The sequence below is a fragment of the Heptranchias perlo genome, chromosome 11 (assembly GCF_035084215.1).
Source record: "Heptranchias perlo isolate sHepPer1 chromosome 11, sHepPer1.hap1, whole genome shotgun sequence".
In the NCBI taxonomy this organism is placed as follows: Eukaryota; Metazoa; Chordata; class Chondrichthyes; order Hexanchiformes; family Hexanchidae; genus Heptranchias; species Heptranchias perlo.
The window spans coordinates 73,556,957-73,584,955 of NC_090335.1; the positions used below are offsets into that span (position 1 = coordinate 73,556,957).

Here is a 27,999-nt window from a genome sequence, read left to right on the forward strand (position 1 = left end):
GGTATTCTGTGACGAGTGACTCAGCTCCTGACCCCAAAGCCTTTCCACCATCTACAAGGCACAAGTCAGGAGTGTGATGGAATACTCTCCACTTGCCTGGATGAGTGCAGCTCCAACAACACTCAAGAAGCTCGACACCATCCAGGACAAAGCAGCCCGCTTTCAGAGGAATTGAAAAGCAAATATTCTCACTTACTGTTAGGTCTTGGACGAAGAGTCCAATCAGATGCCCCATATCCAAACTTGAAGAATCCAATGTTCAATGCTCGGAGTCAAAGTGGTTTAAAAAAAAAAGCATGGAGCAGTGATAATGCTCTTCCCCCTAGATGTCTTGGGCATGCCTTGTGAATACATGTCTCAGCTTGGTCGGTGGGTGACACTGTCACCCCTGGGTCAGAAGGTTGTGGGTCTGTGTCTGTAGGGTTTCTAACTCTTTAGGGTACGAAAGGTAAAAATGAACAGAGACTGAAATGGTTTTAAACACTCTAAATAATTTTATTGACATTAAGACAAAACGTGTTTCCAGATAAAGAACCTTACCCAGGGAGTGCAACTCGGAACTCGGAATGATCGGTTTGTCTGTTCCGAGAGATGAGGGGTTAATTTTAGTCTGCAACTTCTTCTTTGGCTCTTTCTTCTGACCTCCTAAATATCATTGTCAGCCAGTGTTTTTAGGTCTTTTTTCCCAAGTTCGTTGCTGGGCAGAAAAGGCTGGGTTTTTGTTTTGGTTCCCAAGGTCCAGCAGACAACTGTCTAATCTCTAACCATGTTATTCGCTGCTTATTCGTCCCCTGTCCTTGCCTGCAGACAAATATAATTGTAAACAATTTTACAACACCAAGTTATAGTCCAGCAATTTTATTTTAAATTCACAAGCTTTCGGAGGCTACCTCCTTCCTCAGGTGAACGATGTGGAAATGGAGACAAATAGACAGTCTTCCCAAGGCATTTTGAAGCAATAGGCAAAGACCATCAGGCACTCTGATTTTGGCCAAGCTGACAGTTGTGCGGCCTTTAGGGTTGCCAACTCTCCAGGGTTGCCAGAGTCTTCAGGAACTGTAGATTAATCTTCAGGACACTGCTGCGAGCGACCCTGGAGAAAAGTCAGAGAATTTTCTTTGAGCAGCTTTGTTTATTTGTGATAAAAAATATTGAAGACGGAAAAGAAGGTAGTTTAGTCTGAAAGTCAAGAATCATCCAATCGGCTTTCCAATTGGCATGGGTAGGTGGTGTCCTGTGAGGATGGACGTGTTGGGTGACCAATGGCGGGAGCATGGAGGCGGGTTAGTTGTAGGCAGGCGGTCACATGATGAAACCTCCAGGAATACAGGCAACCAAAGTTGGCAGCCCCATTGTCCTTTCCTTTACTTTTAACCAAGTTCTGCCAAGTCAACCCAGGGTTTCAAGCCCATTCTTTTATCCATCTCACGGTTGACTAAGCCTTACTTAGTCTTCCTTAAAAGAGCAGGCACCAAAAAGTCCATAATCCAAAAAGTCCAGAACCCTTCGGACCCAACAAGGGAATTAGCTCATCATCTAGGCTAACTCTCCCAGTGCAGTACTGAGGGAGTGCTGCAGTGTCGGAGGTGCCGTCTTTCGGATGAGATATTAAACAGAGGCCCCGTCTGCCCTCTCGTATAAAAGCTCCCATGACACTATTTGAAGAAGAGCAGGGGAGTTTTCCCCAGTGTCCTGACCAATATTTATCTCTTAACCAATACCTAAAACAGATTGTCTGGAATTTTAACATTTCTGTTTGTGGGACCTTGTTGTGCTCAAACTTTTGCATTTTCTACAACAATGACTACACTTCAATAGTACTTCATTGGCTGTAAAGCACTTTGGGATGTCCTGAGGTTGTGACAGGTACTATATAAAATGCAAATTCTTTCTTTCATTCTAAGTTCAAAATCATGAAGGGTCTAGGCAGAGTGGATGGAGAGAAACTGTTGCCATTGGCGGACGGGTCAAGAACCAGAGGACGTAGATTCAAGGTGATTGGCAAAAGAACCAAAGGTGACATGAGGAAAAACGTTTTTGCACAGCGAGTGGTTAGGATCTGGAACGCACTGCCCGAGGGGGTGGTGGAGGCAGATTCAATCATGGCCTTCAAGAGGGAACTGAAAGGAAAACTTTTGCAGGGCTACGGGGATAGGGCGGGGGAGTGGGACTAGCTGGATTGCTTTTGCGTAGAGCCGGCGTGGACTTGATGGGCAGAATGGCCTCCTTCCGTGCTGTAACCTTTCTATGATTCTGTGGCTCTCGGTTGTTATTTAGAATTGTAAACAATTTTACAACACCAAGTTATAGTCCAGCAATTTTATTTTAAATTCACAAGCTTTCGGAGGCTTCCTCCTTCCTCAGGTAAATGTTTAGCACAGTGATGTTCATCAGGATCGAATTTACCAAAATGTACTGCAGTGACACCTGCTGGCAGAAGGATAATATCGCACCAGCCTTTGACAGCTGTCCAACTTGGAGAGCTCCACTCCATCCCATTTGATGACTGGAAATGTGAGCATATGGCTCCGTCTAACAGCAGTCGGTCCCCATCACCTTTGCAGCTTGTTGACTTGACTTTCAAGGTTGTTCTGTGAGTAGCTGTGAGCTGAACATGCAGGGGGATGAGAGGGAATACTGTCCACTCTGTATAGACTCTAACACTGTGCAGTACCATTCACGCATGCCTGTCTTTACAGGAGCTATACATATGAGTCTTGCTGGTTGCTCTTAAGTACTCAATGGCTCCTCCATCAGTAACGGCCTATTGCTTTCTCTGATATGTAGAGAACTCAGTTTACCCATAATATGGCACACAGCTACTGGGGGAGGGAAGAATACTGAGGCATGTTTGACCTTATTAAATTAAAATGATTATTTCAATCCCTTTGTCGACGAGCTCCAATCTATTCAACACTGTCAGAAAGACATCATTCCAGCTCATTTGCACATAGCGAAAAGACATCGCGACATCTGTCATCCAACATGTCCACTGTAGCCTGGAGGACACATGGCACAAGACCTCCATTCTTTCGATTCCCCTCTGCCCTCCTCAGCTTCATCCCTCTCTCTCTCCCTCCAGTTTTACCAGGAAGACAAGTTTTTGATCACCTGGCGCTCATTGAGGTGAGTTTTTTTTTTTGCGGCTACTGATAGGAGGGGTAAGAGAAGTCAAGGAGTAGAAAAGCCCGGATCGCCAGAGAGGCAGATTTTTCTTTTGTTACCATGGTAATAGGTCCTTAACTGACCCCAAATATTCCCTCAGCGTTGGAGGGCACAGGCGGGCAGGATCCCGGCACAGCCACCACGATCGTAACTCGTGGATTTTCGGCCCCCATTTTTGTGGTGTGATGACCGGAATTAAAACAAGATGGAAGTGAAAGAAAGAACTTGCATTTATATACCGCCTTTCACGTCCTCAGGATGTCCCAAAGCGTTTTTGCAGCCAATGAAGTACTTTTGAAGTGCAGTCACTGTTGTAATGTAGGAAACACGGCAGCCAATTTGTGCACAGCAAGGTCCCACAAACAGCAATGTGATAATGGACCAGATAATCTGATTTAGTGATGTTGGTTAAGGGATAGATAAGGTACCATAAGTAACGTCTGACAAGTAACTCTAGTGGGAGACCAGTAAAAACCCTGGGGGCAATGTAATCCTCTATTCTTGCCATAAATCCCAGAATTCTATCACAGTTTTTAATTGCTTTGTCACATTGCCTGGACATCAATGCAACATTCATCCTTTTCCACTTGAAATCCTTTTCTGTGGTATGGATATAAATCTAACAAAGGATGGAGCTAAATTCTAAGTGGAACATGGACACCAGTTTAAAAATTGAGTGAGTTGAGTCGATAAAGGTGACATTTAATTAAATCCTTGGAAACCAGTTGTAGGGGAAGATTTAATAAACTTTCATCTTTCTTCCGCTTTACAATTAATACTATCCGTTTGAACGATGTGCCAGGTATTTGCTGTACATTAACACCAGCCCCCTCTGCCACTGCAGTGAGGTCTGCAAATTGCCGCACTGATTAACAGCGTTCTCCGCATTGCAATTCCTCACTCTTGGCAACTGAGGACTGTAACTTATCTGCTCAAGTTTAAAACTGCGGTCCTGAAACGGCACATGCGAAAATTGCCAAACACGCACGCGTGATACTGGGGGTTAAAAGGGTTAAATTATGAGGACAGGTTGCCTTGAGTTTAGAAGATTAAGGGTTGATCTAATTGAGGTGTTTAAGATGATCAAAGGGGTTGATAGCGTAGATAGAGAGAAACTATTTCCTCTGGTGGGGGGAGTCCACAACGAGGGGAGCATAGCCTTAAAATTAGAGCTAGGCCGTTCAGGGGTGACGTCAGGAAGCACCTCTTCACTCAAAGGGTGGGGGACATCTGGAACTCTCTCCCCCAAAAAGCTGTTGAGGCTGGGGGCCAATTGAAAATGTCAAAACTGAGATTGGTAGATTTTTGTTAGGAAAGGGTATTAAGGGTTACAGAACCGAGGCGGGTAGATGGAGTTAAGATACAGATCAGTCACGATCTAATTAAATGATGGAACAGGCTCGAGGCGATGAATGACCTACTACTGTTTCTATATTCCTATATCAAGAAAGGAAGAACTTACGTCGGTGTGGCACGGCCTGGAAATTCTGCTGGAGTTCACCCGATCTCCCGCCGTGGCTTCAGCGGGACACCAGTGGAACCCCCCCCCACACACCCAGAGAAATGGCGTCCACGGTATTCACTCAATTTCTCTGGGGGCCTTCACTGAAGTTGAGGGGGAAGACCGGGAGAGCCCCCATGGAATTTCATGGGCCCCCAAAGCGCTTTACAACCAATGATTCAGTTTCGAGTTGCTGCCACTGCTGTTAACATGGGAGCCAAATTGTACACGTTAAGGTGCCAGCCGTGGCTCAGTTGGTAGCACTCTTGCCTTTGAGTTAGAAGGACTTAGGTCCAAGCCCCACTTCAGCACATAATCCAGGCAGACACTTCAATACAGTACTGAGGGGATGCTGCACTGTCAGAGGTGCTGTCTTTCAGCTGAGGCGCTAAACTCTGGTCCTGTTTTCTCCCTAAGGTGGATGCAAAATAACCCATGGCAAAAGAGCAGGGAGCTCCCGTAGTGTCCTGGTCAATATTTACCCTTAAACCAATACCACTAAAGCAGATTATCTGGTCATTACCTCATTGCTGTTTGTGGGACCTTGCTGTGTGCAAATTGGATTCTGTCTTTCCCTACATTACAACAGTGACTGTACTTCATTGGCTGTGAAACGCTTTGGGATATCCTGAGGGTGTGAAAGCTCTTGTATCGATGAAAGTCCTATTTTTCTTTCACATAGCAGGACCCCACAAACAGCAAATGAATGAATGGCTAGATGGTCTGTTTGTGGCAGTTGCGGTTGAGGGGAAGAATGTTGAACAGGATATTTTTGGCTATTTTATTGGCGTCTTTCTCTTCATTCTCGTACCTTTGGGATTAAAATCAGGTTCATTTATATAAATGAAGCACCACCGTCCATTAAATGCCAGGGCCCTGGTCCACAGATGAATCGGCTGCAGAATTTTCCTATGAGGCCAGTCGACTTTATTCTGTTAATGTTTTTAAATGGCCAAACCATTTGGCATTTGGGTTGACCTTTCCTTATAGCTGCTGGCTTTGCTTTGAAGGGGTACTTTTCCCTCAGGAACCTCTTAAGCAGGGACTCATCCTCTCCCTCAGGAACCCACTTTAAGCAAGGACTCTTCCCACCCATCAGGGCCCCTTTTAAGCAAAGGGTCTCACTGGGGTTGCTAACTCTCCAGGATTGTCCTGGAGTCTCCAGGAATTAAATATTGATCTCCAAGACACTGCTGTGAGCAAACCCTAGAGAAAATTCATTGGTGTATTAAAAAAAATTGTATCTTCTTTCAATTTTTTTTGGAACACTTTTGTTTGTTAGTTTTAAAAATATTGGAGATGGGAAAATAGGCTGTTTGACCGGACAGGGCGATTGGAGATTGGTGGTCGTTTGATGAAACCTCCAGGGTTACATCCAACCAGAGTTGGTAACCCTAAGACCCACCCCCTCCGGATCCTCTTCATTCCGCCTATAACTTTTAAGCAGGGTTCATTCCCCCTCAGGGCCCTTCTTGAGGAGATCAAATCAGCATTTCTGTTTTCCTTGGCACCATGGCATGAACTTTATCCAACCAAATGCGAGAATCCAGTGCCACAGGGCAGGTAAACCACATCGCAGGTAAGCGTTGACTGACACAATTAATGTTGCTCCAATTAAAAAAAGAAGTATCTTGGTATTTCAAGGGAACTGAATTTTTGAAATAGCCTACTGTTCATTGATAATGTCACTTAACCTTTTGGCCTATGAACCTGATTCTCAATGGTAATTTACCCATGCTTTTCTTTCCATTGATTTTCCAAGGTCAGGGGTCAAGGCCAGAGGTGATGAGGTAAACAAGGAAGTTGTGGCTAGGCGAGGGGCAGAGGGGGACATCTTTTGTTTAAAACGAAAAGGCTTTGACAAGTACTGCAAGACACTGGAACATCTTGTGGGACTTCGAAGTGTCCACGAGAGGTAGTGCTGGTACCGAAAAAATGAGATAATCAGGGAAGATTCATCACCTAATATATCTTTAAGACAACAATTGTACCACAGGGTGTATTGTTCCAATTTATGTTCACACTGACATTTCAAAAACGTGAACAAGCTGATGAAGATATTGCAGGGTATAATAACCAGAGAGGAGAGTGGAATTTATAATAGCCAGAGAGGAGAGTGGAATTAATAATAACCAGAGAGGAGAGTGGAATTTATAATGCTTTGTGATCTTTTTGTCAAGGAAAGGCAGTGGGAAGTACTGTGAATAGGAAGCAGGAGCCCTCAAACTGTTGTTTAGTTTAACCTGGGTGGAATTGTGATGATGTCTGATCCGAGGGCTTTACTCGAGAGAAATTAGGAGTGAAACCTGGATAAAGGAGACTGAGCCGGAGATTACTGGAGTTGGAAGACACTTTCCCAGTTTAGAGTAGAGCTGGCTTTACAGAAGTGTACAGGGTCCGCTCCAATAGTTAAAACAGGAAGTGGGGTTGTTATGGTAACCATGTATTGTTCGATCTGTTACTTTGATCTGTCTATTTGGGGAGCCATTAATAATTTTGCTTTATCGGCTCGTTCTCTCAGTTTTCCCTCTCTCTGCTCCCCCCCCCCACCACCAAAGTCACCGGGAGAAGAATTTCAACTTTCGTCCAAAATAGTCGCGGAGTCGGCGGAGCAGCCTTTTCAAGCTCCGGCCTGCGCCGTGGTCCGCGGCCCGAGCCAAATTCAGCTTCGAGCCCTGATCGAGTGCCAGCGGTGAGCTGCGGGCGCCAAACGGGGAGGGCGGGAAATTGCTGGCCATCACACGGAGCCAGTCGGCAGGTCACGTCTGGGGGCAGGGGTGTGGGCGAGAGGAACGATCCCGGGGGGAGGTCTCGAGCGCGTGGCCCCAGGTCGGAGTTTTTTTGTGGGCCCAGGAAGGGCAGTCCCGCATCCCCTGGGCCCACAAAAATAAAAAGGAAAGTCCAGCCCTACTGCACTTTGAGCGGCTGAATGGGAACACAGGTAATTTGGGGCTAGACCCTCTCTATCGCTGTCCTGGCAGAGATCAGCTATGAGAACTGCTTTTAGTTGTAGTAGTGGGGAAGGGGGTCATTTTGCCTCCTATGATGTCAATTAAAAAAATAAAGAAAGACATACATTTATATCGTGCCTTTCATGACCTCTGGATGTCCCAAAGTGACTCTTGAACTGTAGTAATGTAAGAAACCACAGCAGCCAATTTGCACACAGCAAGCTCCCACAAACAGCAATGTGATAATGACCAGCTCATCTGTTTTTACTTTTGTGGTTGAGGGATAAATATTGACCAGGACACTGGGGAGAACTACCCTGCTTGTCTTTGAAAAGTGTCACAGGATCTTTTTACATCCAACTGAGAGGGTAGACAGGGTCTGGTTTAAGGCCTTGTCTGAAAGACGGCACCTCTGACAATGCAGCACTCCCTTGGTACTACACAGGGAGTGTCAGCCTGGATTTATGTATTCAAGTTCCTGGAGTGGGGTTTGAACCCATAACTTTCTGATTCTAGAGTTGAGAGTGCTACCCACTGAGCCAAGGTGCCTTAGGAGCACTTGTAGCAACTAAAGTAAATGTGGTGGGGGGCAGCGGGCACATAGGGATTGTGAGTTTGCAACTCCCCAGGACCTTTTGACTTTAACAAGAGTTACTTCATTCCCACTGCCCTCCCTGCAAAGCAAGTGAGTTTGGTGGCAAATATTTTTTCTTTGCTTCAACACGACTTTAGTGAGAAAATCCATTTCTTTTTTTGCCCGCGTCCTTTTTCTGCTGAATGGAAAGTAAAGATCCTGCCTTGAATGCTCCTCACGTAACTTTTCCTTTCTTTTCCTTTAATGCCTTCATTCCATTGTGAAGCTGTCACACTAATCCTCTGGTGTTACCTTTTTTCGCAAAGCCTCCTTCTCCAGGACTTCAAGCCCGGCGCAAATTCGATATAAGCACTCTGTGATTTTTTTTTTTTCCCTGTGTCGTTTGCGAGCCAATTCAATTCTTCAGATTTACAGTGTTTAAAGTGTCAAAGGAAATCGAAGAGTTTTTACTCTGGAAGGGTTGAGATGAAAGCCCCTTTGCAGCAGTTTGATTGAAGGGAAGGTTTACACTCCTTACTCTCAGTGCTTCAATCACTAATTGGCGTTATCGGCTAAGCAGGCTGTGTTTACCCTTCAGCGAGTTACACCAACCTCCTGAAATAGAGCTAAACAGCTCTCACACAAACACACACATGCACTATGTCTCTTCTTTACACACTTTCTCCTCCACCTTTCTTGCTCTTGTTTTCTCACTATAATCTCAGCCGTTCACTCATTCTCCTTTTTTCTTGACCTATATTTCCCCTTTACCACTCACTCTTTCTCCCCCCTCCCCATGTCACCTTCTCCTCTTCCTTTACCTCTCGACTCTAAGTCAGAAGGTCATGGGTTCAAGTCCCACTCCAGAGACTTGAGCACAAAATCTAGGCTGACACTCCTAATGTGGTACTGAAGGAGTGCTGCAATATCGGAGGTACCATCTTTCAGATGAGATGCTAAACTGAGGCCCGTCTGCCCTCTCAGGTGGACATAAAAGATCCCATGGCACTATTTGAAAAGCATGGGAGTACTACTGGTCCCAATATTAATCCCTCAACCAAAATCACTAAAACAGCTTATCTTGTCATTTACCTCATTGCTGTTTGTGGACTTTGTTATGCACAAATTGGCTGCTGTGTTTCCCTACATTACAACAGTGACTACACTTCTAAAATACTTCATTGTCTGTGAAACACTGTGGGACGGCCTGAGATCATAAAAGATGCTGTATAAATGCAAGTCTTTCTTTCTCTCTGACCCTCACTCTCCCCATATCGCCTTCTCTCTATGAGCGTCTCAACCTTTCTCCAACTTTATTTCCCTTCTCTCCCCATTTACCTCTTTCCTTTCTCTTTACTCCTCTGTTTCTCCCTCAGTCCCATAAGACCATAAGAGAGAGGAGCAGGAGTAGGCCATTCGGCCTCTCGAGCCTGCTCCGCCATTTAATGAGATCATGGCTGATCTGATTTTTACCTCAACTCCACTTTCCCGCCCTTTCCCCATATTCTTTGCCTCCCTTGCTGATCAAAAATTTGTCTAACTCAGCCTTGAATGTATTCAATGACTCAGCCTCCACAGCTTTTTGGGGTGAAGAACTCCAAAGATTCATGACCCTCTGGGAGAAGAAATTCCTTCTCATTTCCGTCTTAAATGGGCGACCCCTTATTCTGAAACTATGCCCCCTCGTTTTAGATTCCCCCGTGAGGGGTAACATCCTCTCAGCATCTACCCGATCGAGTCCCCTCAGAATCTTGTATGTTTCAATAAGATCTCCTCTCATTCTTCTAAACTCCAATGAGTATAGACCCAACCTGTTCAATCTTTCCTCATGAGATAACCCTTCCATACCCAGAATCAACCTAGTGAACCTTCTCTGAACTGCCTCCAATGCAAGTATGTCCTTCCTTAAATAAGGGCACCAGAACTGTACGCAGTACTCCAGGTATGGTCTCACCAGCACCCTGTACAGTTGTAGCATGACTTCCCTGTTTTTATACTCCATCCCCCTAGAAATAAAGGCCAATATTCCGTTTGCCTTCCGGATTACCTGCTGCACCTGTATGTTGACTTTTTGTGTTTCATGTACGAGGACACCCAGATCCCTCTGTACCTTAGCATTTTGTAGTATTTCTCCATTCAAATAATATTTTGCTTTTTTATTTTTCCTCCCAAAGTGGATGACTTCACATTTTCCCACATTATATTCCATTTGCCAAATTTTTGCCCATTCGCTTAACCCGTTAATATCCCTTTGCAGACACTTTGTGTCCTCATCGCAACTTGCTTTTCCACCTATCTTTGTATCATCAGCAAATTTGGCCACAAGACACTCTGTTCCTTCATCCAAGTCATTGATATATATTGTAAATAGTTGAGGCCCCAGCACTGATCCCTGCGGCAACCCACTAGTTACAGATTGCCATTTTGAAAATGACCCTTTTATCCCGACTCTTTGTTTTCTGTTAATTAGCTAATCCTCTATCCATGCCAGTATATTACCCCCCACACCATGAGCTCTTATCTTGTGCAGTAATCTTTTATGTGGCACCTTATCGAATGCCTTATGGAAATCCAAATATACTGCATCCATTGGTTCCCCTTTATCCACCCTGCCCGTTACTTCCTCAAAGAACTCTAATAAATTTGTCAGACATGATTTCCCCTTCATAAAACCATGTTGACTCTTCTTGATTGTATTATGAATCTCCAAATGTCCTGCTACTACTTCCTTAATAATGGATTCTGGCATTTGCCCAATGACAGATGTTAGGCTAACTGGTCTATAGTTACCTGCTTTCTGTCTCACTCCCTTCTTGAATAGGGGTGTTACGTTTGCGGTTTTCCAATCCACTGGGACCTTTCCAGAATCTGGTGAATTTTGGAAGATTACAACCAATGCATCCACTATCTCTGTGGCCACTTCCTTTAAGACCCTCGGATGCAAGCCATCAGGTCCAGGGGACTTGTCTGCCTTTAGAGTCATTAGTTTACCGAGTACTTTTTCTTTAGTGATAGTGATTGTTTTTAGTTCCTCCCTCCCCTTTGCCCCTTGATTTTCTACTATTATTGTTATGTTATTAGTGTCTTCTACTGTGAAAACAGATACAAAATATCTGTTCAATTCCTCTGCCATTTCCTTGTTTTCCATTATTATTTCCCCAGTGTCATCCTCTAAGTGATCAATGTTTACTTTAGCTACCTATATATGTTTACTTTATGTTTACCTATATATGTTTACTTTAGCTACCTTTTTATATACTTGTAGAAGCTTTTACTATCAGTTTTTATATTTCTTGCTAGTTTACTCTCACAATTTATTTTCTCCCTCTTTATTATTCTTTTAGTCATCCTTTGCTGGTTTTTAAAGTTTTCCCAATCTTCGGGCTTACCAGTAATCTTTGCCATGTTGTATGCTTTTTCTTTTAACCTGATACCATCCTTGACTTCCTTAGTTAGCCATGGTTGGTTCACCCTTTTTGTGGAGTCTTTCCTCCTCACAGGGATATATTTTTGTTGTGAGTCATAAAATATCTTTTTAAATGTTTGCCACTGCTTATCCACCATCATACCATCTAATCTGTTTACCCAGTCCACTTTAGCCAATTCCGCCCTCATTCCTTTGTAATTGCCCTTATTTAAGTTTAATACAGTAGTTTCAAGATCCTCGCTCTCAAACTGGATGTGAAATTCTATCATGTTATGATCACTGCTTCCCAAGGGATCCTTTACTTTGAGATCATTAATTAATCCTGTTTCGTTACCCATTACCAGATCCAAAATGGCCTGTTCCCTGGTTGGTTCCCCGATGTATTGGTCTAAGAAACAGTCCCTAATACACTCTATGAGCTCCTCCTCAGGGCTATTTTTTCCAATTTGATTTGTCCAATCTATGTGAAAGTTAAAATCGCCGATGATTATTGCATTACCTTTTTTTACAAGCCCCCCTTATTTCCTGATTTATATTTTGCCCTACAGTGTAGCTACTGTTCAGGGGCCTATATACTACTCCCACCAGTGATTTCTTTCCCTTGCTATTTCTTACCTCCACCCAAATTGATTTGACATCTTGATCTTCTGAGCCAAGATCATTTCTCACTATTATACCAATTTCATCCTTTATTAACAGAGCTACCCCACCACCTTTACCTTTTTTCCTATCCTTCCGAAATGTTAAATAACCCTGAATATTTAGCTCCCAACCTTGCAACCATGTTTCTGTAATGGCCACGAGATCATACCCATTTGTTTCTATTTGTGCCGTCAATTCATCTATCTTATTACAAATGCTGTGCGCATTCAGATAAAGAACCTTTAATTTTGTCTTTTTACCATTCTTTCCTACCCCGGCCCCATTTGCTAGTGCACTCTTATGTTTGTACGCTCTGTCCCTTCCTGACACACTCTGTTTATCATTAACCCCATCACTTTCCTGTACTACTTCCTTGACTTTTCTCTTTATCAATCTAAACTTCACCCCACCTGAGCCCTCCCCCCTTTATTTAGTTTAAAGCCTTCTCTACTGCCCTAGATATTCGGTTTGCCAGAACTCTGGTCCCAGCATGGTTCAGGTGAAGCCCGTCCCAACGGAACAGCTCCCTCTTTCCCCAGTACTGGTGCCAGTGCCCCATGAATCGAAACCCACTTCTCCCACACCAATCTTTGAGCCACGCATTCGTCTCCCTGATCTGATTTACCCTGTGCCAATTTGCTCGTGGCTCAGGTAATAATCCGGAGATTATCACCTTTGTGGTTCTGCTTTTTAATTTAGTCCCTAGCTGCTCAAACTCCCTCAGAAGAATCTCTTTCTTAGTCCTACCTATGTCGTTGGTACCTATGTGGAACACGACAACTGGATCCTCCCCCTCCCACTCCAAGTTTCTCTCCAGCCCTGAGGAGATGTCCTTAACCCTGGCACCGGGCAGGCAACACAGCCTTCGGGACTCTCGCTCTTGGCTGCAGAGAACAGCATCTATCCCTCTAACTATACTGTCACCTGCTACAACCACATTCCTTTTTACTCTCCCCCCTTGAATGGCCCCCTGAACCACGGTGCTGTGGCCAGTTTGCTCATCCTCCCTGCAGTCCCTGCACTCGTCCACAAGGGCTGCAAGAACCTCGTATCTATTGGACAAGTGCAGAGGCTGAGGCTCCTGCAATGTTACCTCCTGGATCCCCGTACCTGCCTCACTCGCAGTCACACCCTCCTGTCCCTGACCATGTGCCAATTCTAGCATTTAGTCTAAGGGTCCTGACTGCCTCCTGGATCAAAGTGTCAACTTCCTCTCTCTTTCATTCTCTCTCCCTTTATCTTCCTCTTCTCCCTTCCCCTCTCTCTCTCTCTCTCTCGCAAGATCATGCTATAGATGAGGAAGGCCATTTGCCCCAACCATAGCTCATCCATCCAAAGAGATCATAGTTCCTCCATCACAGTATACTTCCTCTCTCTTCGTTCCTCACTCATTTCCACTTTCACTTCCTTTCTCAGTTCTTCTCTATTTCTCTTCTCCCCTTCATTCCATCTTTCAGTCTCTGTTTCCTTTCTTGCTCTGTACGCAATGAACATCAGGCCAAATAATTGGAATCTTAGCTACAAATGGTGCGTGCGTCAAATTCTGTTTGCTAATCGCTCCTGTGAAGCACCTTGGGACGTTTTACTACGTTAAAGGCGCTATATAAAGGCGAATTGTTGATATTGTTGTGTGACCTGGGATGAGAGAAAGATTGAGTAGGGAGAGAGAGTAAATACCCTTAAAAATAAAATAAAGATTAAAAAAAACAACAAATGTGTTGGCATTTGAATGGAATTCATTCCCTGAAGTTTATCTACCACTTCAATATGCAAATTCTAATTACAATATCAGATGTTGGAAGCAGACCCAACACTGAAAAAATTTACCTCACAATCGTGTCTCTGTAGGCGTATCGATAATTAATTGTCATAAATGATTAGTCTCTCTAACAGTCTCCTAATTTGGTGAAATCAGGCCGAGATCTCCTGTGGTTTTTTTGCCTTTGTTCCTGAGAATCGCTTCAGGAGACAAGTTAAGCACAGATATTTTTATTCTCTGCGCTTTCTCATTCTCTGTTCAATAATTAAATCACGTGGCTGTGTTTTAGCCACGAAATAAAGTCTGTACCTGTGTTCAAGGAGTCTCATGATTATCAAAAGGGTACAAAAGAACGGATTCTTGCACATGCTGTATCTGTCTGACTCTGGGCCGTGACGTCTCTGAATTTCCAAGGCAGTTGATGAGACCTCTCATCTTGTGCAGCCCTTGCTAGATAACATTTTCTCTTGACACAAGCTCGCCATGTGAGCCCCACCAACATATAAAACCAGAGGCAGACTGAGCCACTCAACCCTGTCCCCAGGTTAGTTACTAGGACTTGCCCGAGAGAAAGAAGCGGGTATGTGTGTGTTGGGGGATGTGGGCAACACATGAAGGCGCTGAGATCCAGGCCGCAGCCCAGGCCTGTCCCACAGGACTTACTGTACCTTAGTTTGAGCCAGCCGTGGCTCAGTTGGTAGCGCACTCTCCTCTGAGTCAGAAGGCTGTGGGTTTGAGTCCCACTCCAGACACAGGAGCATATAATCTAGGCTGGTGACACTCCCAGTGCGGTACTGAGGGAGTTCTGCACCTGTCAGAGGGGGAGGCCTTTTGGATGAGGTGTTAAACCAAGGCCCAGTCTGCATCATTCTACATGGATGAGGTGTTAAACCAAGGCCCAGTCTGCATCATTCTACATGGATGTAAAAGATCCCGCGGCATTATTCAAAGAAGAGCATGGGAAATCTTCCTGGCCAATATTTATCCCTCAATCAACATCACTCAAACAGATTATCTGGTCATTTATCTCATTGCTGTTTGTGGGACCTTGCTGTGCACAAATTGGCTGCTACGTTTCCTACATTACGACAGTGACTACGCTTAAAAACTACTTCATTGGCTGTAAAGTGCTTTGGGATGTCCTGAGGTGGTGAACGGCACTATATAAATGCAAGTCGTTCTCATCTTTCTTTATTTCAGGGCTGCAGCTCCCACCTCTCTCTGACTTCTTGCCCTTGGTTCCACGCTGTCTATTGTTGGTTTTGTATTGAACCAGTGAGCAAAGTCCAAGGCCTGGGTCTCGCTATCTGGTATTGGCTTTAGACTCACCGTTATATATGGTGCTCCTCTGGATCCAGTGGGTTCTAGTGAAGATAAAAGACTATTCGCCTTCACTTTTACTCAGTTGCTGTGAACGCACGCGGCCTATTCAGCTGTGCAGCCTTCGGTTGTAAACATACGCCATCACTGTCTACACAATCAAGTATGACATTATATTTTTGTGTTCCGTGGCGCATTTGATGAAATTATATGCATCTAAGGAACCTGGAGTCCGTTGAATGTTAATGAGTGTAAACTACATTGCCAAAATAATCGTCTGTTGGGATTAGATCTTATGTCAACTGCAGAAAGAAGCAGTCAATCTGTAAATCTTTGTATCACACCCCATTGAATTGTTCACTCAGCAATTCAATCTGAATGAGAAAACAATAGAAAAAATATCAGTAAAATGCACTTTACACAAAGTTGATTAGTTTTCAGAAATGTGCTGCTGCCTTGAGATATTATTTCACTCACAGTAAATCAATGGTATTTAGTGCATTGAACAATGCAACATAGATATATCTGATGGGAAAAATGGGAAGGGGTTTGGTCCATTTAATTTAATATGTTGTAATTCTGTGCATTATTATTCTATACTTTGGGATTGAAATGAAAAAGGTTTTGTCCATTGGGATCTATACAATGGGAGTGAAAGGGGAATGGTTTGATCCATTGGAATCTGTACAATGGGAGTGAAAGGGGAATGGTTTGGTCCATTGGAATCTGTACAATGAACTTTAAATGGTTTGGTCAATTAGAATTCTATACAGTGGAATTTGAATGAGAAAGAGATGGTCCATTACAATTCTATATACGGAAATGGATGGGAAGAGATTGGGTCCTTTTGAATTCTAGACAGTGGGAGTGAACAATATGTGACAGTGGTCCATTGGAATTTTATACTGAAGCTCTCTGTCCTACCCAATCCCTGATGCCACGTGGAGACTCAGAATTCACCACGCAGGGAATTGCAGCTGAAAGACCTGCATCCTATCATTCTGTGGCAAAATATGTTGGAGATGCAAACAGTGAACAGTTCACAACCAAAGTTAGTGGTTACACAAGACCATTGTGCAATGATATTTCCTCTATCAAAGTTCCCAGGACATAGAATTACATAGAACTCGCAGCACAGAAATAGGCCATTCGGCCCAACTGGTCTGTGCCACTGTTTATGCTGCAAACGAGCCTCCTCCCATCCTACTGCATCTCACCCTATCAGCATATCCTTCTATTCATTTCTCCCTCATCTACTTATCCAGCTTCCCCTTAAATGCATCTATGCAATTTGCCTCAGCTACTCCATGTGGTAGCGAGTTCCACATTCTAACCACTCTCCGGGTAAAGAAATTTCTCCTGAATTCATGAGTGACTATCTTATATTTATGGCCCCTAGTTCTGGACTCCCCACAAGAGGACACATCTTCTCTACGTCTATCCTATCAAATCCCTTCATAATTTTAAAGACCTCTATCAGGTCACCTCTCAGCCTTCTCTTTTCTAGAGAAAAGAGCCCCAGCCTGTTCAGCCTTTCCTGATAGGTATAACCTCTCAGTACTGCTGCCATCCTAGTAAATCTATGAGCAATATATGATCATTCTGAGGTGCAGCAGCTATACCCTGATCACGTCACTATCCCTTGGTGGCGAATCAGTGCGTACCAGATTCATGTCCTGACATGCAATGTGACAGAAGGGTACGTACATGTGTTTTAGAGGATATTGGTGTCTGCCAGGGTGCCTTAAAGCAGGGGCTGTTTGAGATTCAACAGTGGGTTCTTTCCCATAAGTTGACAGTGACACTTTTAACTTTGACATCTACAGAAACTCTTACATCGAAAGATGTGAAAAATAAGTCAAATCTTAGGTGGAAGTTCAAAGGTCACAGAGGATTAGGCAGTCAGTCCTAAAACAATGGATGTCGAAATAACTGGATAGTTGATAATCCCAAGGCCAATGTCTCTGAGTGCCTTTTATTCGAGCTCAGGGTGCACAATATTTACAATCTCATTCTTGCATGAATATACTGAGAGCTCCCACAGATCGTTTCTGTGCTCTATTCTAATTGAAATCTTTGCCTCTTTGTTTATTTGTAGAAGAGCCCAGTCCTCCCACAGTGCAGGGGCAGAGCGGCAGCGGCAAGAACTATAAGCTGGTTGTGACGAAGCAAGATGACGGCGGATCGCCCATCCTGAAATATGTGCTCAAATACAGGACCGTGAGTATATTGATATTTTACCGCTTAACGAGATAAGGGAGTTGAAGGAGCATTCTATAAGATTAGTAAGCACCATGATGGTATTCAATTCTTGTGACCTCTATACAGGTGACTGTGTTAACTTGTGGGTTAATAATGTGTTAGTTAAAACAACAGACAGACGAATTCCAGTACAATTTAAACCCAAGGTGACTCTTTTTTACACAGAAGAGGAATGTTACTCAAGGAGGGGGTTTTCGGTGATTTGTGGAGAAGGGCCCACGAGCCCACATCCCACCAATTTGCAGTTCACCCACTTTGGGGTGGCAACCTAATTTAGTGGGGGGGTGGGGGGGTTGTGGGGGAAAGTAGGTGGGGGAGATGTTGGGAGTGTGGGGAGGAGTTGGGTGGTGTATGGGAGAGTAGTTGGGGGGTGTGGGGGGAGTAGTTGGGGGGGTTTGGGGAAGTAGGTGGGGGGAGTTGGGGAAGTAGGTGGGGGGAGTTGGGGGGTGTGGGGGGGAGTAGTTGGGGGAGTTTGGGGAAGTAGGTGAGGGGAGTTGGGGAGTGTGGGGGGAGTAGTTGGGGGGGGTTTGGGGAAGTAGGTGGGGGGAGGTGGGGGGGTGTGGGGAAGTAGGTGGGGGGAGTTGGGGGGTGTGGGGGGGAATAGTTGGGGGGTGTGGAGGGAGTAGTTGGGGGGTGTGGAGGGAGTAGGTGAGGGGAGTTGGGGAGTGTTGGGGGAGTAGTTGGGGGGGTTTGGGGAAGTAGGTGGGGGGAGTTGGGGGGTGTAGGCAGGGGGAGTTGGGGGGTGTAGGCAGGGGGAGTTGGGGGGTGTAGGCAGGGGGAGTTGGGGGGTGTAGGTGGGGGGGAGTTGGGGGGTGTGGGGGGGAGTAGTTGGGGGGGTTTGGGGAAGTAGGTGGGGGGAGTTGGGGGGTGTAGGCAGGGGGAGTTGGGGGGTGTAGGCAGGGGGAGTTGGGGGGTGTAGGCAGGGGGAGTTGGGGGGTGTAGGTGGGGGGGAGTTGGGGGGTGTGGGGGGGAGTTGGGGGGTGTGGGGGGAGTAGTTGGGGGGGTTTGGGGAAGTAGGTGAGGGGAGTTGGGGGGTGTTGGGGGAGTAGTTGGGGGGGTTTGGGGAAGTAGGTGGGGGGAGTTGGGGGGTGTGGGGGGAGTAGTTGGGGGGTGTGGAGGGAGTAGTTGGGGGGGTTTGGGGAAGTAGGTGAGGGGAGTTGGGGGGTGTTGGGGGAGTAGTTGGGGGGGTTTGGGGAAGTAGGTGGGGGGAGTTGGGGGGTGTAGGCAGGGGGAGTTGGGGGGTGTAGGTGGGGGGGAGTTGGGGGGGAGTAGTTGGCGGGTGTGGGTGAGGGTAGTTGGCGGGTGTGGGTGAGGGTGTGGGAGGGAGTTGGGGGTGTGTGTGGGGGTGGGGTGTGGTGGGGTGATAGTGGGAGTGGAGTGGGGGAGGGTGCAGTTCAGTTCCCCGATGGTACAATGTGTCAACACGCAAAGTGTGTGAGTTGCAAAGTGGTGGTTTGTGGGATCTTACTCACAATTTACTGCCACACCTCCTAGAAACGTTGTCCCGTAGAGAACTATCGGCTGCTGGTTGCTGGGAGGACAGGCTTCAGTCCGAGCTGAGGCTAGGGGTTGCTATGTTTCCTGAGTCCATAAGAGGGCAGGAACTGGGACAGGGCTGAGGTAGTGTATGAAATCCAGGATTGAGTTGTGATGTTTGCTTTGCTGACAATGAAATGAATTGAAAAACATAATGACCCCCGTAACTAATGACTTCCACATTATACATAGGCAGGAGTAGGCCATTCAGCCCCTCGAGCCTGCTCTGCCATTCAATTAGATCATGGTTGATCTCTACCTCAACTCCATTTACCCGCCTTTGCTCCATATCCTTTGATGCCCTTACCTATGAAAAACCTATCGATCTCAGTCTTGAAAGTTCCAATATTCCCCCACCATCCACAGCCTTTTGGGGGGAGAGAATTTCAGATTTCCACTACCCTTTGTGTGAAAAAGTGCCTCCTGATTTCACTCCTTAATGGCCTCGGTCTAATTGTGAGATTATGTCACCTCATTCTTGATTCATCCATTCAGAGGAAATAGGTTTTCCGTATCCACCTCTATCAAATCCTTTTAACATTTTAAACACCAACGTGTTAAACATACGATGGACAAGTTGTGTGGAAAAAAATTTAAGAAGTAGATCTTTGTGGGTTTAATGTCTTTTGCGAGTTCACAAGTTAACGTGCACACGTAAAAGTCCCTTGTGCGCTATATTAATGGGGCCGTTAACGATAAGCAGATTAAGGACTGCCTTAAAACAGAACCGAACGGAATTTTACTGAACACGTTAACCGATGCGTGACTGGTGGAAATGAAATGACTTGGTCTCCAGGCCACATTCTAGAACTTTCTGAACATCTCTTTCAAAATGCTTGGTCCAAAATCAGATTAGTGGCAGCATCTTCCTTTAAAGGAGGGAGTAAAAACTAATTACAGGAAATTAATTATACATTTAAAAAAAAAAGAAAAATGAGCTCAGAATCGTGCAAGTAATAATGAGCTGGACTGTCTATCAACCTCATTCTTCAACCATTTTATGAGTCATGTCAGAACTTTGAGTGCATAATCTAGGCTGACACTTCAATGCAGTACTGAGGGAGTGCTGCACTGTCGGAGGTCGTGTCGTTTGGATGCGATGATGAAAATATGCGCTTTCTGTCTGAACCTTGGTTCAGGTATCTACTAAAAAGCCCACGGCATTATTCAAAGAAGAGCAGATAGTTCTCACGATGTCCTACTCAACATTCCTCCCTTCAACCAACACCACCAAAAATAGACTAGCTGCTTGCCCATCTCATTACTCCTTGTAGGACCTTGCTGTATGTAAAATGTCTGCTGTCCTTGGCTACATTACAGCGGTGACTGCACTTCAAAGTAATTCATTGTACGCAAAATGCTTTGTGACATTTCTGAGAGATGTGATAAGGTGCTTTATAAATGAAAATTCTTTCTTCTTTCTAAAGATTTTCCTCCTTCCCTTCTCCGCTTTGTCTAAAGTTGGCTGAGCAACTTAGCCTAACCCAAGGCAACTTCCACATCATGCCACTTCCCCTCTAGATAACAGAATGAGGTTCACTCAGTAACCGCCACCCCACCACGCCCCAGAGTACTTGTTTTTTTTTCCCCCCTCCCAATTTTCTCTCCTGTCCTGAAGGCGCAGACTGTTGCTGGGATGTGGTCCCATGGTCTCTGGTAGCTCATCCAAGAGGTCACTTCCCATTACAGCATCCGGCTGTTTCTGAAAGGGGGCCCTGTTTCTTGGCCTTCCTCGCAAGCTGTTGATCACCCTGTGTGTGATATGTCCTGATATCAGCCCTAACCTTGCCCGTCGTGACCCTGAACCCATGCCCCCTCGCCCCACTGCCGTGGCGTATCTGAAAGCATTATTCCAGATTTTCTATCCCATTAAGCATCTTGTACAAAGTTACATAGAATTTACAACACAGAAACTGGCCATTCGGCCCAACTATGCCCGTGTTTATGCTCCGCACAAGCCTCCTCCCACCCTGCTTCATCTCACCGTATCAGCAGTTCTTTCTATGATGTCTCATTTCAAGGCTGATCAGCCCTAGCCTGTCTTGTGATTCCTCATGGTTCATTCATGGTGGAGCTATGATTATTTTGGACGTCCATCAAAATAAAGCACATATTTTAAACCAAGGCCAGTGAGTTTCACTTCTTGATGAGGTCCCTCTTTAAACACTTTCTTCCCAGAAGGTGGAGCAGGAAGCTCTCTGGTCTTATCTCATTTTGGACCAGCCTGATTGTTCTTCCCTGCAGCTACTCCAATGCATTCTTCTGCTTGTATAGTGACCAGAAGGCTACACAGTATTCCAACTGAAGTATGGCCAGTGCATTGTAATGTCTTAACCTCTGTGGACTTCTGGCTGTTTTTGCAAGTGACGACCCTACTATCAATAGGGTCGATCTGGACTTTGTGCGATAACGTAAAATGGGTGATAGCGGGTCGGCAGCCCGGTTTACATCTCTCCTGATTTTTAAAATGGGCTGCCGACTGGCTATCACCCGTTTTACACTATCGCACAAAGTAAAGATCCACCCCAGTGTCCTATACTAAGTCGGCTGCATATAGTGACACCACTATTCCCGGCCAGGATGGAGATGATTGGGTAATGCCCCAGTCAATCACACCTGGAGACCACACTGCTATAAGTGACTGCGATTGATTTTATGCACATAATTTGTATTATGTAACTATCCTCCACTCGCTGCATTTTGCTGGAGAAATCATTTTGCTTTTATTGGGAGAAGTTGCTGTAGTTTCGGTCATGAGTCCTGTTTGCTGTAGTTCGTAGAGACTCTTTTTAAATAGACTCTGTTTGCTGTTTGATGAGTAAATCGACTGCTGTAAGTTCTGCTGCAAGTTCCGCCTCACCTCCAACTCATTGACTGACACAGTGGTGTCAATAGACATTTCATACTAAGTCTCCCAGCGATAATTCAATTCCACCCATTTTACACTTATCGTTCATACTTTTTCACCAATGTCTATTACGTGGTATTTATCTAACTTTCATTTGTCAAACTGAGTAGCCAGTCTTTGTGAAAGTCTTTTCCTGCATCCTTTGTCCTTATTGCTATTCCAATTTTAGTTTCCTCAGCAAATGTGACAGGCTTACATTTGGTTTTGATATCCAGGTCATAAATGTAGGTTGGGAAGAGGAGGAGGCAATGTGCCAATTCCTTTGGGAATCCACTCGCCAATCCCACATCTGCCGGTCCACCTCTGATGAATGCTCTCTGCTCCTCTTGTTCAATCAGTTCCTTATCTCCTTATCGAGTTTCTACCCTGAATTCTTGTGGATTTCAGTTTAACCGGAAACTTCGTCACAAGCTTTTTAAAATTGCAAATAAACAATTTCATGGCACAACTATTCCACTATCCACTTTATCATTAACATCCTTGGATAAGTTATGGAGGTTAATTATGCAACTTAGTAGCATCTTTACTGAATACTGATAGCACCGTCTGGAATGCTTTGTTGATAATATCAGGTGGATGCGGTAAGGATGTTCCCAAGGATGGGTGAAACTAGAACTAGGGGGCATAATCTTAGAATAAGGGGCTGCTCTTTCAAAACTGAGATGAGGGGAAATTTCTTCACTCAGAGGGTGGTAGGTCTGTGGAATTTGCTGCCCCAGGAAGCTGTGGAAGCTACATCATTAAATAAATTTAAAACAGAAATCGACAGTTTCTGAGAAGTGAAGGGAATTAGGGGTTACGGGGAGCGGGCAGGAAATTGGACATGAATTTAGATTTGAGGTTAGGATCAGATCAGCCATGATCTTATTGAATAGCGGAGCAGGCTCGAGGGGCCGATTGGCCGACTCCTGCTCCTATTTCTTATGTTCTTATGTTCTTATTTGGTTATTCAGTAATGGTGCATTCTTGCTAATATGGTTATTTTCATAGAATTTACAGCACAGAATCGGTGCCATTCGGCCCAACTGGTCTGTGCTGGTGTTTGTGCTGCACACGAGCTTCCTCCCACCCTACTTCATCTCACCCCATCAGCTTATCCTTCTGGTAATGGTGCTTTCTTGCTGATACGGCTTTTCAGAAGGTCCCCCACAGACCGTAATGAAAATAGGAGCGAGCGACTCTCAGACCCTCTAGTGCTGCTTCATTATAGTGCCCAAGGGGGAGGCAAAGAAAAGGGGTGGACTTGTGCACCTATTTTAAATGTGCTCCCCCCCCCAAACCCCCCACAAATTGCTTAGCGTGCTGATCTCTGCATGAAAACAGCACAGTTCCACATTTCTCACACGAATGTCCTAGGGAGCTGCTCAGCATTCTGAAGCCACAGTTTAGAAAAGCTTCAAATCTGCCTACAAGCAAAAGAGATGGAATGACAGTCGTTGCAAATCCCCTGGGAGATTTAAATATTAGACCCACTTTGCACATGGAAGGTATCTTTTCAAATATATTATCCGTATTGCAGGGACCTAAAAGGCTTTCGCCTCTCAAGTTCCCTCATGCACCCAGCAGCTATTTCTGCTGTTGCAAGGAGACGAACGTCCATTGACGTCAGCTTGGGCCAAGCTTCTGCATTTGAAAAGAGTTTTCGATCTCCCCCAACCCCGGGGTGGCTCAATTGGTAAATGCATTGTGCAGTCTGGTCCCACGGCATATAGGGTGGCGATTTTCAATTGTTTCCCGCTTGAAAAACGGACGTCTGGTAGTTGAAAATCGGAGGGATTGACGGCCAGGTCTCGCCTGATGTAATTTTCAGGCGGGTCTGTAAACGGGCGAGCAGCCCGCCTACCTCTGTCCGGCAGAACGCTGCTTAAGTATGCAAAACCGTGTCCCACGCTGGTTGTAGGACCCTGATTGTCAGCCATGGCTCAGTGGGTAACCCTCTTGCCTTAGGTCTGGAAGGTCGTGGGTTCGAGCCCCAATGGGAGGAGCAGCGCCCCGCACATTCAGCCCATTCGCACTGGGTGTTGAATGGTCTGACTCGTCGGACCTTAAAGGGACCCTCTGGGAGGCCAGGGAAGACTTTCAATTTGCGGAGCTCTTCCTGGGGTCACGAAAAAATTCCTGGCCCAGATCCAGCCCAGTGCGAGGCTTCCTCTTTCCCAAGAATCCCCCTGGAATCGTCCCACCCCCCCTCAAACTGCAGGTCGGCTCAGCACGGGAGCGGTCAGCTCCGGCGAGCTGCAGCAAGGCGTCCGTTAAAGAGCCGAATGTGGCCCAGGACCGCCTGCGGACTGGCAGCGTGGTTTCTCCGCTAGCTTCGCGCCCATTTTAGGCCAAAGTCAAAGACTGGCCCCACAGAGTTAGACAGTCCCAGGTTTGATCCCTAGTCAGTGCTGATGGTCGATCTCAGCTCGGCCGGGAGCAAGGCTACTGCAGTCTCCCCCTTAATCCTTCTGGGCCAAGGTGGCGGAGAAATCTGCCAGGGTTTCCAGGTGTGATCCGTATTATCAGGTGAGCACGGATCGGGCTCAGATGCGATGCCCCTTCCTAGCCGAGTAACCAGCTGATTATGTGAATCTTGGACGGTTTTCCAGCTCCCTACCGCAGGGGCACTGAGGCCAAGCGTAGTGCGGCCACTGATTTTCCACCAAACTATTTGGTCACCCATCCCGACCCTCTCCCTCTATGGGTTGGCGTCCATTGCCTATTCTTTTCCCACTAGTGGGACATTATTCACATTGTTATTCATGTCAGTCGTGGCTCAGCGAGTAGCACTCTCACCTCTGGGTCAGAAGGTCATGGGTTCATAGTCCCAATCAAGAGATTTGAGCATATAATCTAGCTGACACTCTCAGTGCCAGTACTGAGGGAGTGCTGCACTGCCGGAGGTGCTGTCTTTCAGATGAGACATTAAACTGAGGCCCTGCCTTTCCTCGGATGGACGTAAAAGATCCCATGGCACTATTTTGAAGAAGAGCCGGGGACCTCTGCCCGGTGTCCTGGTCAATATTTATCCCTCGGTCAACATTCACTAAAACATTACCTGGTCATTATCTCATTGCTGTTTGCGGGAGCTTGCTGTGCGACGATTGGCTGCTGCATTTTCGACATTACAACAGTGACTGCACTTCAAAGAAGTACTTCAATAGCTGTAAAATGCTTTGGGACATCCTGAAGTCGTGAAAGAGGCTATATAAATGCAAGTCTTTCTATCTGTCAAAGGTGCTAACTAAATACAAGTAATTCTTTGCCGTAATGCAGCTTTAGCTGTGATCAGCACGGGCTGCGGACAGAGGCTGGAACCCTCCTGGTAGGCCTGGCACAGAAGCAGAGCAGACAGTGCACTTAACAGCAACAACTTGCATTCATACAGTGCCTTTAATATAGTAAAACGTCCTAAGTCGCTTCACATGAATGTTATCAAACAAAATTTGACACCGAGCCACATGAGATGATATTAGGACAGGTGGCCAAAAGTTTGGTCAAAGAGGTAGGTTTTAAGGAGCGTCTTAAATGAAGAGAGAGAGGTAGAGAGGTGGAGAGGTTTAGGGGGGGAATTCCAGAGCTTGGGGCCTAGACAGCTGCCGGCACGGCCGCCAATGGTGGAGCGATTAAAATCGGGAATGCACAAGAGGCCAGGATTGGAGGAGCGCAGAGATCTCGGAGGGTTGTAGGGCTGGAGGAGGTTACAGAGATGGGGAGGGGCGAGGCCGTGGAGGGATTTGAAAGCAAGGATGAGAATTTTAAAACCAGGGCTTTGCCGGCCCGGGAGCCAATGTAGGTCAGCGAGCACAGGGGGTGATGGATGAACGGGACTTGGATTTGCGCAGCAGAGCTTTGGAAGAGCTCAAGTTTACGGAGGGTGGAAGGTGGGAGGCCGACCAGGAGAGCATTGGAATAGTCCAGTCTAGAGGTGACAAAGGCACGGATGAGGGTTTCAGCAACAGATGAGCTGAGGCAGGGGCGGAGACGGACGATGTTCCAGAGGTGGAAGTAGGCGGTCTTGGTGATGGAGAGGATTATGGGGTCAGAAGCACATCTCGGGGTCACTTAAGATGCCAAGGTTGCAAACGGTCTGGTTCAGCCTCAGACAGTGGGCAGGGAGAGGGATGGAGTCGATGGCTGGGGAATGGAGTGTGGGGCAGAGACCGAAGACAACACCCCCCCCCACTCTCACCGGCTCTTTCCATTCTTCCATAATCCCCGCCACAAGCAGTGACACACGCAAACAATTACACAGCGTTTGCTGCAGCCTTGCGAAGTGTCACAGCCTTGGCTGCTTTGCGATTCCTTTGAGATATTGCCGTGTCCTTAAATTGTACAAGGGGGTAAGATTAATTTATCTTGATTCATTCCAAATAAGATTGAGGGCAAGGGGCTGCACCAATTGAATTGCTTTCATGGAATGTTTCTGTTACCATTCCCGATGGGGAGCATTAGAGAAAGAAATCTTACATATGTACAATTTATTTTTATTTATCGATGAAATGAAAAGATTGCCTGCGGTGGAGATTGAAATGAATTCCCCAGTGAGTTGGGGGTGGAGTGGTCTCCGTTTGAAAAAGAAAAGAAAGAACATGTATTTATCGAAAGTTTTGCACGATGTCTCAAAGCACTTGACAGACAATTAAGTCCTTTTTGAAGTGTAGTCACTGTCATAATGTAGGAAACGCAGCACCAAATTGCGCACAGCAAGATCCCACAAACAGTAACGTGACAATGATCAGATAACCTGAGGGTTTCTTTTAGAGATGTTGTTTGAAGGATAAATATTGGCCAGTACACCGAGGAGAACTTCCCTGTTCTTACTTCAAAATAGTGCCGTGGGATCTTTTACATCCACCTGAGGGAACAGACGGGGCCTTAGTCTAACATCTCATTCAAACAACAGCACCTCTGACAGTGCAGCACTCCCTCAGTACTGCACTGGAGCGTCAGCCTAGATTTTGTGCTCAAGTCTCTGGAGTGGGTCTTGAACCCACAACCTTCTGATGTCAGAGTGCTACCCACTCAACCCCTGATTGTTGGTTGTTCCTACATCAGTACTTCTAAGGGTGTGAATTGTCAGACTGGGTTCCAATTTTGCCCATACACTGGTGACAATAGCAATCTATGTACGTACATAAAAGCTTTGAGATGCATCGGTCACACTTTGAGGGTCTAACCTTGAGAGGAAGCGAGAGAATTACAAGCAGCTGCCAATCCGCACAGAAACAATGATACACTAATTGAACTCACCATGTGCCGAGCCACGAGTTCACCTCAAGATTCGCCTAGACACAGTAATTAGGTTTAGAGGCCTTAAAGGGGCAGGCTCGGGTCCACCTTAGCATCAGAACTGTGCATTTACACAGTGTAACACTCCTGCCCTTGTTGATCTGGGTTCTTTTCCCTCAGTCTGGTTCAGCAAACACTGACTTGAACACACCTTCAGAATTAAATACATCTTTATTTTCCGCGGGGCTTTACTCTCGTGCACCCCAGTGACTCCTACCGGAGTCCGTCGAATCCAGCAGAGAAAAGCAAAGTTACATTCAATGTGTTGCATTCTTATACATTTACAGCTAGAACATTAGCATAACAGCAGATTATCAGGAGCCAATCATAAGCGGAGTCACGCCCCGGTTACATAGTTCAAAACACTTAAAGGTCAAGGTAATCATTAACCTGTTCCAGCTGCACAATGTCCAGTAAACAATTCAACCGGACAATCATCTCCAAACCACAGAATGTTCCAGTTGCACAATGTCTTATCAAGTCACCTACACTGTTAGGACATAACAGGATACTTTATAATTAATGCTATTGTTCGACCCTCAGCATGTTGCAATACCGTGGTCGTGAACTATTTAGCTAGGGGTAAGGTCAGCATTCTTTTAGGGTCCCTAAGCTTAAGGATTCACACCTTTATAATTAGTACGATTTCTTTGCTTCCTGTCAATAATATCTAAAATTAC

The 27,999-nt window shown here is 45.7% G+C and overlaps 1 protein-coding gene and 1 long non-coding RNA gene across 3 annotated transcripts in view; one reads left to right on the top strand and one right to left on the bottom strand.

The window, feature by feature from the left end:
• LOC137327487 (neural cell adhesion molecule 2-like) overlaps positions 1-27,999 on the top strand; it is a 1,142,796-nt gene that overhangs the window by 1,026,696 nt on the left and 88,101 nt on the right. For both annotated transcript variants that reach the window (XM_067993365.1, XM_067993366.1), the window contains exon 14: positions 17,438-17,559. In XM_067993365.1, coding sequence (XP_067849466.1) covers positions 17,438-17,559 — 122 coding nt within the window. The remainder of the gene's footprint in view (positions 1-17,437; positions 17,560-27,999) is intronic.
• Positions 486-27,734, bottom strand: LOC137327488 (uncharacterized). The gene is made up of 3 exons (XR_010964490.1): positions 27,281-27,734; positions 891-1,093; positions 486-801 (listed from the first exon to the last, which is right to left on the bottom strand). It is a non-coding gene; the product is annotated as an uncharacterized lncRNA (long non-coding RNA).